Genomic DNA, 13,365 nt, shown 5'->3' with positions numbered 1-13,365 from the left:
ATTCTGGGGACACTCAAGCTGAAGTGTACTGCAGTCCTTGAATGGAGAGCACTGAGCTTGACTCAGTTCCTTGAATAAAATGATAATACGTGAGGATTTCAGGGTTTTGATGTTTCTCATTGTAAAATACCAGGAAGCTGACTGTTTCCTCTCTTTGCATACAATAGTGTTCAATTTTCAATCCTTCTTGTTCAGGTGACATTGAGAAGAGAAATACTCATTATGAAAGAGCCTTACTACTCAACTAACCTGGAACTCCATTCTTAAAGGCTGTGGTCCAATGTGGAATTGATCGTGAGTGTGCAGAGTGAGACAAAGCCCCTCAGCATCATTAACCCACCTGGTTTCAGAGTCAGAACAAGGAAATGGCCAGTATATCACTTGTTCCTCCATAGACCAAGCTGGGGCCCCTAAGTTTTATTCTGATTGACAAAACTGTGGATTCTGAGGTAATGCTACTATTTACAGGGTAAAATGTTCCTCTGTTTGTTAATGCTTTATGTGGATTTAGTGTTGGCTTTGAAGTGAGAAGATGGAGAGACTTGCCCTATTATCAGTGATGTCTATTTATTTTACATTTAGGTTTTCAGCCTCCTTTTCATCCTATGATCACACCCCACTCCCTCTTTTGCTACTGATGGCATTTAGATTCAAGCCTCCTATTGGAGTCAACATTCCCTTCTCATCTGACCATGAATCCTTGCTCTTATTAAGCCTAATAGTTTTCTCTTTATGAGACATATCAAAAAGGAGCTGGAGAGATGGCTCAGTGGTTAAGAGCCATGCCTGATCTTGAGGAAGACATAGGTTTACTTTCCTCCCAGCATTTATATGAGAGTTCATAACTGTCACAACTAATTCCAGGGATCCAATTTACTCTTCTGGAATCCAAGGGCAATAGGCACATATTTGTTTCAGATATACATGCAGCGAAAAGGCATATACACATACAATTAAAACAAAAACATCCCTTTGAAAAGTTTAGTTATGAGGCATCACAGTGCTCCTACAACCCATGCTATATAGAACAAGTAGAGTAGTGGCAGTGCACAGCCCAGAGGGAATCTCAAAATAAATGTATGTGTTGATTTCAGAGGGAAAATCACAAAATTACCTGTGATACACTAAAATACTCTTGGGAATTCTTTGCTAATGCTAACTGCCATAGGGTGACACAAGAGCAGGTGTCCTTTGAGCACCAACTCAAGCCTTTATGAGCTGATTTGCATACTGAGACATTAGCCACAGTGCAGATTGCTCAGAGTGTCTTTTAAGGAAGCCTGTTAGTCCCCAAGAAGCAGCCTCCACTCCAGGTCAGAGATTGGGTCAACTGCTCTCCTGCTGTGCCTACTTCTGTTCTGGGTTTCAGGGCAGAGTGTACAGTGTTGGAAACATGTCTTGTAGCCCTTGTTGTTTTCTGTGCTTTAGTATCCTGATCATCAAAATTATGGCATTTAATTAGTGTTAAGTTTCCATTTTATTTTATGGCTTCTCGGAGTATAGTTCATTACTGCTGTTACCCATTCTATATACATGATGGTTTTATTCTTGGGTACTTTCAGTATATCTGTGACAGCAAGGTGTGTTTATCATTCCAGGCACCACTGGTGATGTTGTGATGTCCTAGTCTCCATATTTGTTGCCTCTGTCTCTAGGGCAGAGGATCACTATCTCCTACAGGGTCATCAAAAGTGTCACTTAATCTGCCTATAGTTATGTGCACTGGTATTAACAGAAAGCAGAATATCACAAACTCTTTATTTCATTAGCATCCAACCTTGAATCTGGGGTACTTACTGTGTGTGGTGGCAATGGGTCTGAAACAGATTTCAGTCTCACCATCTATCCCATTAGAGGTTACTGCTGCTGCAAGCTGCTACTTTCAGCAGACTAAGGAGTTTCTTCCCACAGGGCTCAACAAAAGCTTCCCAGGGTTGCTGCTCCCTGAGGATCTGTCTTAGCTGTGTTCTTCCCCAAACATGTAAAACATGGGATTTTAGAAATCTTTGTTGTAAAAATGGTGAAGATATGAAAAAGAGATTTATTAAACTAATGTGTGTGTCTGTCCCACCATATTTACTTTATAATTTTTCAGTTTTTTTCTTAATAAAGATTCCTTTGTTACTATTTTCATAACATGGTTTTTATATTCCATAGATTGAGTAGAGAATTATTCAAAACTTATGGGAAGCTTTCTTCAACTGTTCAAAATAAGAGTTTGAATATTGAATACTACTTGTCTTGATGATACAAGTTAACATTCTCAACCTGTTGTCACTTTCCTCTTGTATTTGCTGATTACAAAAGTCCCTCTTCAGTGAAGTACAAACAAGCTTCCTGAAACTGATTTACTGTTTAGCTTCTGATCTGCATCATTTTGTCCATCACAGAAGCTTATCCACAGGCTGGGTCTCACTAGCTTTTCTTTAAGCCTTGTCCAGTACTCTTAACTTTCTCTGTACTATCTTCCACAATGTAGCCACATTCTTTTCTTGCATGCTTTCACTTTCTGCTATCTTCTTAGATGGAAGATTACTAAGGCTCACTATATACCCTTAACTGACCTGGAAATCACTACCTAGTACACAGTGACCCTGCACCTGCAATCCACCAGGCTCTTCACCCTGACTGCTGAATTCCACGATACCACACTCAGATCCTATTCATATTCTATTTGTTCTCCCATTGCAGGTGTATGAACTCTGGAGGCCCAAGAGTGCAATCCATAATCATGGAAGCTTTATCCTACAGAAATCATCTACTTCTTCATGAACTTTCATTGGACTTTTGTTTTTGTCCATTGTAGAGTGAGAAACTTCAACAAAATGATCCTTAGCAGCACATTCAAATGCATATGTTTGCTCTTTCCATGATAACAGCTTAGCTCAGGATAGTGAAACTGTACTGTATGATTTTCCTAATGCTGCACAAGAAATTATCACAATCCCATTGACTTATGATTTCAACAGTTGTAATCTCTCTGCATACTCTCCTCAGCCCTCACAGATTACAGTAAAGCCATTGTCAAGGCTGCAGTCTTATCTGAGCACTCAAAAACATCTCATTGTAAAACCAATGCAACCTTTTTTTTTTCAATTTGGTCTCAATAAGTGTTCTAAGATTACCTTGAATTTGCAAATGTCTTGACTCAACCACTCATGTTCCAGGATTAGAAGCCTAATCCTCCATGTCCAAATATATTTTGTAGTTACTGGTGGGACATGCAGTATGGAAAGCATAAAGAGATGGAAGATTTCAAGACTGCTACTAAGCAGCATGAACCAGGAAAAGTTGGCTGAATTCCATCACCAAACACAGAAAAATTAGTATTGCTTCAAATACATATTGAGTCTTTTCAGAAACAAAACTATAGAATAAGCCACAGAGAAAAAATATACACCTATATGTGATTCCTATTTTTATGAGAGTTGAAAAAATTTATTCACACTTAGGTACCGTTTTATTATCCGTTTATATGTTGATAGACACTGGGTTGATTTAAATTCTTACCATTGTGAATAGAGCAGCAATAAACATGTATGTGGGAGAATATTTTATGATGGTATACATTTGTTCAGGAATATACCTAGTAGAGAAGTAGCTAAATCGTATGATAATTCTCTGTTTTCTTGTGAAACTCCATGCTGAAGTTTACAGTGGCTGAACCAGTTTTTAGTCCCTCTAGTGCCACACACTGCTTGCACTTCATGTTCTGTCTTTCCATCATTTTTAGACACTTTCATAATTTCCTTTTAACTTCTTAATCAAATGAAGTGATTTTATGTTTTTTATGTGGTTTCTATCTCAAATTTGAGAAGAATCTACATACCACTAAAGGTTATCTAGAAGTCAATAACCAGCTTCAGAGGAAGCCAGGTTATTGATACTCTAGAACTTATGTTACCTCCAATCATATCTATTTATTTAGAAGAGATTGGATGATGTTTATCCTTCTGTTTTCCATATTTCTATACTGAGGATGGTGGAACTGAAACCACCATTAAGGATTTGCTTAGGTGAAGCTGTTTTTCCCATGGGGCACAGACCTTAGCTGTAACTTTTGTCTATGGTTCTTCCTCTTTTGCAGGAGAATTGTCTGTATTCTGTCAATCATGTTTTAAATAACTGCTGATTGGCCAGGCAGGAAGTATCGGTGGGAAAATCAAACAGGAAGTAGAAATGATGCAAGGAGAACAGGAAAATTGTGGGAAGGGGGAAGCTGATTCCTCCCAGTCCAGCCCAGACCACCAAAGCAGCAGGATATGACTTACCCCACTGAAAAATGTACTGAGCCACATGGCTAACATAGATCAGAATAATGGGTTAATATAAGTCATAAGAGCTAATAAGAAATCTGAGCAAATGTGCCAATCAGCTTTATAACCTTTAGAGATTTAGAAATCTGTGTGATTTTCTTGGGGCTTGCCTACTGTGGGGAACTGGGCAGGACAGAAACCCCAACAGGCAGGTCCCCCTCATGTTACAGAATGGCGCCCAGCGTGGATAACTGCATCCACAGAAAGCTTGAGAAAGCTTGGGAAAGACTAGAGTAAAGCATTTTGGTTTTCAGCTGTAGCAGGAAAAAAGTTGTGCTGTTTTAAAATGCTGGTTTTCTGGGCAGTCCTGCCAGGGAAAACTCTGACGTTTTCAAGCAAGCAGTCTGACTAGGGAACTATGGACACACTGTTGCAGCTTGCTTCCTGACAAGGACCTTAAAATGTCATAGGAGCTTTTCAGTGTTGTTTATGGACACACTATTGCAGCTTGCTTCCTAGCAAGGAACTTGAAATGCCAAAGGAGCTTTTCAGTGTTGTTTATGGACACACCGTTGCAGCTTGCTTGCTGGCAATGACCTTGAAATGCCATAGAGTTGTGGCAAAAAAACTTCTCCATATTCCTTAGCAAATTAAAGACACATGTGGTCAGAAAAAGAGATATACAGTTAAGAGAGATTCAAAGATGAAGAAAACCTCTAAATGGTTTACAGTGTGTTAAAAACATACAGGCTAAAGGTTAAAGTTCCCACTTTAGTAAAAGAAAGAAAGAAAAAAGAAAGAAAGAAAGAAAGAAAGAAAGAAAGAAGTAGGATTTGTTTGCCTGGGAGGCAGAGACAGACGGATCTCTGCGAGTTCCTGGTTTACAGAGGAAGTTCCAGGACAAAGATACACAGAGAACCTGTCTCAAAAAGCCAAAAGTTAAAAGCAAAAATAAAAGAAATAGAGGTTAAAATAAAGCCGTGTAAAGATGGAAAATACACAGAGAATCTTAATACTGTATGCTATTATGCTCTCTTTAAATTGTTTGAATGCTGAGAAAGGAACAACAGCTGCTAAAAGATATTTGCTTATAAATGCTGCAGAATTAATCCAAGATAGGTATTCTAAAAATACCTTGACTTCAAAATTGAAGTCAAAAGGTATGTTACTTTGGAGAAGAGATTTTACTTTTGTTTCCACAGAAAATGAGAGGCTCTGGATTTTATTCAGAGTTAAGAAAAATCAGCTTTGATCAAGGAAGACCATCTGAGAAATCTCTGGCAGGAATAGATGGACCAGATGTCTGAGTTCTTCATCCAAAACAGGTTCAAGATTGCTGCCTGAGATGATCAAGACTCACAGGATACTTCAGTCAGTACTTGATCATAACTCTAAATTTTCTTTAGCTCCCCATAAGATTATCAGCACCCCCAACCAGCTGGAAGTAGCCTGGAATACTATGCCCACATTCCCAAAAAATGGACTATGGATATTTTCCTTTGTTTTTTTTTAAGAGGGGGAAGTGGTGCGGAAGAATTTTCTGTATTTTGTCAATCATGTTTTAAATAAACGCTGATTGGCCAGGCAGGAAGTATAGGTGGGAAAACCAGACAGGAAATAGAAATAATGCAATGAGAACAGGAGAATTCTGTGAAGGAGGAAGTTGATTCCTCCCACTCCTGCACAGACTGCCAAAGCAACAGGATGTGATCTGTCCCAGTGAAAAAGGTACTGAGCCACATGGCTAAAATAGATCAGAAAAATGAGTCAATCAAGATGTGAGAGTTAGCCAGTAAGAGGCTAGAGATAATGAGCCAATCATCTCTATAACTTATAGAGATTTCTGTGTTATTTCTTTGGGGCTTGCTGGCTGTGGAGTACCAAGCAGGACAGAAACACCAACAAGCAGGCAAACAGGCCCCTGTTCGTGTCACACTCTTTCACAATTTCTGGGAATTTTCTATGATATTCCAAAGAAAAGTAACATGTGATAGAAGTTGAGCCATCTAAGTAGTGAGGTTTGCAGTGGTGTTAGGCTATAACACTGTATGTGGAGATTGCATGCTGTTTATACCATGATAAAGGACCCCCATATTGCTGAGTTTGGGGATGAAATATGACTTCCCTAAGCCTTCATTCACAGTGGTATCCATGGAAGAGGCTCCTTTGCCAATGGGCTCAAAGTCTTAAACATAAGACTTCCTGGATCCAAAGCTGGGAACAAGTTAATCTGTGTTGTTTACAGACAGTAAGTTTGTAGTGAGTTCAATTTTAATCACAGCCCAAGAAATCCAAAGCACCAGGATGGAGACTTGGTTTGTGGGAAGGACTGCCAGGTGTTTTCTATCACACATTAAAAAAACATGGGAATTTTGTTCTTTTAATCTCCATGTTCTTCCCTTACATACTGCAAAAATACATGTTTAACTGTGAGAGTCCTTGTTTTGTAAGACCCCCATCTCCATGAGTCCAGTCTAAATGAGCAGCAGTAAATGAGTGAAAGCACATTTGAGCTTACTGCAGCTGTCACAAAGCAAAATACAAAGTTTATCAAAGATACAGAGCACAACACAACTTATTGACATTAAATAGGGCAGTTATTCATCAGTCATATTCTTGACTTTGAAACTGGGAATTTCTTTATTCCACATACTGCTTGTTTCTCTCTTATGATGGTGTGTCAGCAGTAAAACAGAGGAGATCTGAATATGCTTATCACAAATAATTTAACATTTTGTATATGAAAACTTGATGTATGAAATCATCTAATTAATGCAAATTAAAAGAAAAATTCATGTTACTTAAGTGTATACTTAGTTTTCCCTAACAGTGTTTACTTAATGATAAAACCTTAAAATCAGATAACTACTTTGCCTTGGATATCAAATGCCATGAGCTGCCTTGTAACCACTTGATTAATCACACACATTTGAACTTGTGCCCCATGATGGCCTCAGAGGCATAATCCTCCTCCTTATGTCTCTTCAGTCCTGGGATTACAGGTAATCCTAACTTCTTGCCATGATGTTATATTTATTTATTTGTCTGTTGCTTGTACTTTATACATAACACTGGGTTTATATTTTCTTCTTATATATGCTTTCGGAGTTTACCAACCTGATGTCTAGGCACATTCTCTGATTTTTTTTATTGCTTCTGATTTTAATTAATAATCAAACTTTTTTTTCTTAGGATGGAAACAATTTTTGGTTCTGTGGTCTATTCATGTTAATACAACTATTACTTGATATAGGATGGCCGCAACACCTTTTGGAGAGGACTTTACAGGATCAATATGTCAACAAGTCCATTTTCACCCACTTTCAATATGGATGATTTCTAGATTATTCTAGAATATGTATTTCTGATATAAACACTCTTGGCAGTGTTGCTCTACAAACATGATTACTTGAAGAAATCTTGTTCTTTCATTTCCCTTTCCATCTTCCCAAATTTAGAGTCCTGATTCAGGTTTCTAATGTTGTGGGGAGGATACTTCTTTGTTCCTGTGGAGTTTACCTTTGCTTTCAGATTAAAGCTTCTCTCAGCTCAATCTTAAATTAATGTTCTGCAAGATTTCCACTGATTGAATTCTGGGCTGCTCTTTGTATTTCTGTTCCTTTATTAGTCTAGAAACTGGAGCTCAATGTTCACTCATCCTAAGAGTGACTTTATACATGAGAGATAACACACCCATTTAGCCTCAGTTATCTCTCTCATGCTTTTGCATTTTCCCTCACTCCTCACATCATTAATTTTACTTCATGTTTTCTTACTCTACGTTTCTTTTGCTGTTTTTAATTTTTGAACATATTTTATCATTTCCCAAGAGCTGTTAATCTGAGATGGCTTTCCTAACACTTCTGAAAAAGTAAATGTTTTAAATATAACTTGGATTTTAACATGAAATTCTTATTATAGTACCTAATAAATTACAGTTGGAGAGCTATAAGCTGATATCTTTCAGCAATGGTTCATACTGCCTGTCATGTTTCATCTTTCAGTTGATTGCCATGAGCCACAGACACACACACACACACACACACACACACACACACACACACTGCCCTTATGTATTTACTGACTGCTTTGCATGGGACCCTCTAGGCCAGCCCAGCTGCTCAGAATTTATAAACCAGACTTTTACAGTGTGAACTGAGCTGCATCAGATAGGTAGGCAGAGCAAGATGGAGTCACAGACACAAATCCTCATGTCCCTGCTGCTCTGGGTGTCGGGTGAGAAATTTAAAAGTGTTATAATCCTTGTAGAATCACTTCTTCATATGTAAGAAATTTGGGATATGTGTTATAACATAATATTTCTTATAGTATTGTGTAAGATATACACTGACATTGGAAAGTTATTAAATAACAAATTTCAACTGTTACTATATTCTGTGTTTGCATATTATGAATCTTCATTTTGTATTCCTTATTGCAGGTGCATGTGCTGATATCGTGATGACACAGTCTCCTTCCTCCCTGGCTGTGTCAGCAGGAGAGAAGGTCACCATCAATTGCAAGTCTAGTCAGAGTCTTGTATACAGTGAAGACAAGAAGAACTACTTGAACTGGTACCAGCAGAAACCAGGGCAGGCTCCAAAACTACTGATCTACTGGGCATCCACTCGGTACACAGGGGTCCCTGATCGCTTCACAGGCAGTGGATCTGAGACAGATTTCACTCTCACCATCAGCAGTGTCCAGGCTGAAGACCTGGCAGATTATCACTGTATGCAAGTTAATGAGTATCCTCCCACAGTGCTTCAGCCTCCAACAAAAACTTCTGAGAATCTCAACAGCTGCCTGCACCACATTCTGCCCTGCAGCTGCACACTTCTCCCTTCTGCTTGGGGGACAGTGAGCCTAAAACTCTGATCAAAATGTTTTCAGAGCTGAGCAAAATATAAGGGTTTCAATGTCTCTCAATTTTTTTGGTATGAAAAACCAGTATGTGAAAATGCAGAGGAAAATTCAGTATTCTCTTTCTATATCTTTTGTTACCCAATACCAGAAACTCTGTTGCTTGAATATGAGGAATTTATCTTTCTGTAGTTCTGGAATTCTGGTATCGATCATAGGACTCTTTGGGCTGAAGTGATGATGGTGACAAAGTGTATTTTGCTTTAGAAGCTGTGGGAAAGAGTTTTTCCTACTTTTCCATATTCTTTTTTAAACAATTTTATTGCTTTTATTAAGGTCAGGGGCTACCTAGTTAATCTATAAATCACAAAGCTTAGTATTAGATATAGATCCATATTCTTAGGGCTTCTTACATCCTTAATGGTTATAATTTCCTCTGTTTTTTTCTTTAAACTTCTATTACATTTTTAGTAGATTAAGATTTCTTTGTCAATGTGAGTGTGCATTTGTATGTTGTGTGCATATTTCTAGGTGCACATGTGACATGATCTTGTTGTGGAGATCAGAGAACAGCTTGGACTTGATTGTTCCTTTGTCATGTGGGTTCTGGGAAACAAATCACATATGACAACAGGATTGATGTCAAGTGTTTTTGGTATGTGAGACACCTTTCAGTCACTTAAATTCTTCTATAAATGTAAATTCAGTATGGACAATTTTCTTAAAAGAAATGTTTTTTTCAGTATATCATATATTTTGACCACATGTGCTAATCTTCCCCATTTCTCCTTCACTTTCCTGCTATATTTTCTTCCTCAGTCTACCTTCTACTTTTATCTCTCTGTCTCTCACACATACACACACATGCCAACAAATACACACATACACCTACACTATAAAATAATATGCACACAGAAAAAAGGCAAATATCATCTAATCCATTTCTCTGTATTTCTCTGTTTAGTGTCTTTCTCTGCCTTCCTTTCTTCCTTTTCTCCCTTAACGATTTCTTTCTGTTATTGCATTTTTTACTCTAAGTTTTTTGTGATGTTTGAACATATTTTATAATTTCTATAGTATTGTTCATCTTAGATAGCTTTCCTAACATTTCTGCAAAACAAACTGATTTAAAAATATCACAGATTTTAAAGCAAAGTTGTTATTAGAGTGCTAAATATACTTTTGTTTGAGTGCTATAAGATGACAGCATTCAGTGATTGCTCACACTCCCCATGATATTTTTGCCAATTGATTGACACCAACTACTCACACACACTGCACATGCATTTCCTTATGTGTTTGCTGACTGCTTTGCATGAGCTTCTCTAGCTCAACCCAACCTCCTTCAATTTATATACTAAGCCCCTTGAGTGAGAACTAAGATACATCAGAGAAGCAGGGGGAGCAACGTGGTGTCACAAACTCAGGTTCTTATGTCCCTACTGCTCTGGTTGTCTGGTGAGAAATTCACAAATATTATCATCTTTTTAAAGTCACTTCTTTGTATATTAAAATTTTGCAATGTGTCCTATGACAGAATATGTCTTACACAATAATACTCTGACAATATATTACAAGATACTAAATGACAAATTTCAAACGCTAATATATTCTGATTTTTCATATTATGCATCATCACTGTCTATTCCTGATTGCAGGTGCCTATTCAGGTATCGTGGTGACCTGGTCTCCATCCTCACTGGCTGTGTCAGCAGGAGAGAAGGTCACCATCAGCTGCAAATCCAGTCAGATTCTTTTATACAGTACCTATAACTTCTTGACATGGTACCAGCAGAAACCAGGACAGGCTCCTAAACTACTGATCTACTGGGCATCCACTTGAAACACTGGGGTCCCTGACTGCTTTACAGGCAGTGGCTCTCAGACAGATTTCACTCTCACCATCAACAGTGTAAAGGCTGAAGACCTGGCAGATTCTACTGTCAGCATTATTACGACTGTCCAGTAGCCTCTTGAGTGACCATTGATTGACTGAATGAATAAGTAAGGGAGAAAAACAAACAATTCCTAGAATCAAATGAAAATGACAACACAGTTACCAAGAGTCTTTGTTAGTTTGCCACATGCTGCAGAGAGGAACATTCGTGGCTTTGAATGTCTACATTAAAACAAGAAAGACATCAAGTGAATCACCAAATTCAGAGAGATCTTATATAAACACCTAATGGTGAGCCGCAAGGTGTTAGGAAATTATTGAATCAAAGTCAGAGGCAATCAGCAGTAAGAAGTTATAAATATAGCCGGGCGGTGGTGGCGCACGCCTTTAATCCCAGCACTCGGGAGGCAGAGGCAGGCGGATCTCTGTGAGTTCGAGACCAGCCTGGTCTACAGAGCTAGTTCGAGGACAGGCTCCAAAGCCACAGAGAAACCCTGTCTCGAAAAAAACAAAAAAAAGAACAAAGAAGTTATAAATATTATGGGGAAAACTAATGAAATAGAATTTTAAATAGCAATGCATAAAAGTATTCAATGAATTTGACCTTCAAATAAATAGATGGACAACAGCATGCAAATTAATCTAGAGGGAAAAAAGTAATCTAAATTAATAAAGTCAGAGGTAGAAGACAGAGACTCACAACACATTCAAATGAAATCCTGATAATTGCTAACAAGTATGTAGAAATCTCAAACTCCTCCCAAAACTGGAAAATCTATAAGAAATAATTGTTTTTAAAAACAACTGTTCTAAAATTAAATCAAAAAATATCACCAACTTCAACAGAACCAGAGCAAGCAACACTATTGGAGTGACAATAAAATGTCTATCACAAGCACTCAAGACAGAACTTGGCAACATACAGGAAATCTATGATATGATAATAAATATCTGGAAGCTAAAATAGATGTTCTTAAACATGAAAATGCTAATTTAGAACACAAGAAGTATGACGATAAGAATCAGAACTTTCAGTGTATACAATTCCAAGTAGAGCAGGTATGTGCTAAATCAAAACTGGTAAGACTCAACTAAGAAATGGCAGAAAAAGGGAGAGAGGTACAATAAATTTTGTAAACTCTGAACAAGTTACAGAAGAAGAAAAGAATGATACCGTCAAGGCAGAGCCCTAGGAAAACCCTTGTCAAAATGCTGAATAAAGGGTTTGCCCACAAATAAAGAAAGTGCAAATTATTTCCCTAGAACAATAACTATATGTCAAACTGTACCACCAGCATGCCTTTATGGATTCTAATACTTCAGAGGTTTGATGAGAAAAGTACAGATTGAAAAATGAGCTAAACAGATTGATTTCAGAGAGAAATAAGCTGAGGATGTAATCAGAAGCATCATTACAGCAATATGAAAACTCCATGAAAATGGTCAAGGACACAACTCCAGCACACATTGAGCCCCTCAAAGCAACTCCTCAGAGAAACAGAGAAAGACCTTTGCCAAATACATTAGAAAAATCCTCTTCCTAGGAAGGCAGACTTAATTACAAAATCACAACTCAAGAGATACTAATAAATATTTCCAAGGTCAAGTAAATAATTTGTTGGGTAAACAAGAATCCTTGCATTTCTCAAGTTCAAGAGGAAATCCTACAAATTTCAAAATTCTTGATAAAATTAAAAGAAGATGATGAAAATCATATATCAGAGATGAAAAATTGAATGGGCTTAAGAAGGATGACTGGGCAACTGGAAATGTGTCATAACCAGCAAGAACAGAAACTCCAACCAATAATATAACAAACACACCAAGGAATAGAAACTGAAGACAAGAAGAGTTTAGAAATGGAAGAGACTTGCAAAGTTAAAGATTTGGGAGTTAGACTAGTTCTGCACAGAATTAGACTTTTTTTTTTCCATTCGAAAATTTACACTTCCCTCCTCCATTCTCCTCCCTCTCCCTCCCTCCTTAAGAGAGGGGGTCCCCTGCCCTGTGAAAAGTCCAAGGCCATCTCCCCTCCATCCAGACCTAGGCAGGTGTGCATCCAAATAGACGAGGGTCCCAAAAAGCCAGCACATGCAGTAGAAAGATGTCTAGTGCTATTATCGATGGTTTCTCAGTCTGCCCCCATTGACGGCCACATTCAGAGAGTCTGGTTTGATCACATGATCATTCATGCCAGGTCCAGCTAGATTTGGTGAGCTCGCATTAGATCAGACACGCTGTCTCAGTGGGTGGGCCAACCCCTCACAGTCCTGACTTCCTTGGTCATCTTCTCCCTCCATCTGCTCTTCAACTGGACCTTGGGAGCACAGTCCCTTGCTCTGATGAGGG

General features: G+C 38.2%; 1 gene segment (V, D, J or C); it reads left to right on the top strand.

Annotated features, from left to right (window-relative positions):
• The first annotated feature begins 8,443 nt into the window (after positions 1–8,443).
• Positions 8,444–9,134, top strand: LOC121433214. The segment is given in 2 exon segments: positions 8,444–8,492; positions 8,698–9,134. Coding segments are annotated over 2 exon segments (486 nt in total).
• The last annotated feature ends 4,231 nt before the right edge of the window (positions 9,135–13,365 follow it).

Source organism: Microtus oregoni, unplaced genomic scaffold, assembly GCF_018167655.1.
Source record: "Microtus oregoni isolate MIOR12 unplaced genomic scaffold, Mior012 000002F_ref0000024, whole genome shotgun sequence".
Classification (NCBI taxonomy): Eukaryota; Metazoa; Chordata; class Mammalia; order Rodentia; family Cricetidae; genus Microtus; species Microtus oregoni.
Note: the sequence above shows the minus strand (reverse complement) of the source record. Positions and strands in the feature narration are given on the sequence as shown.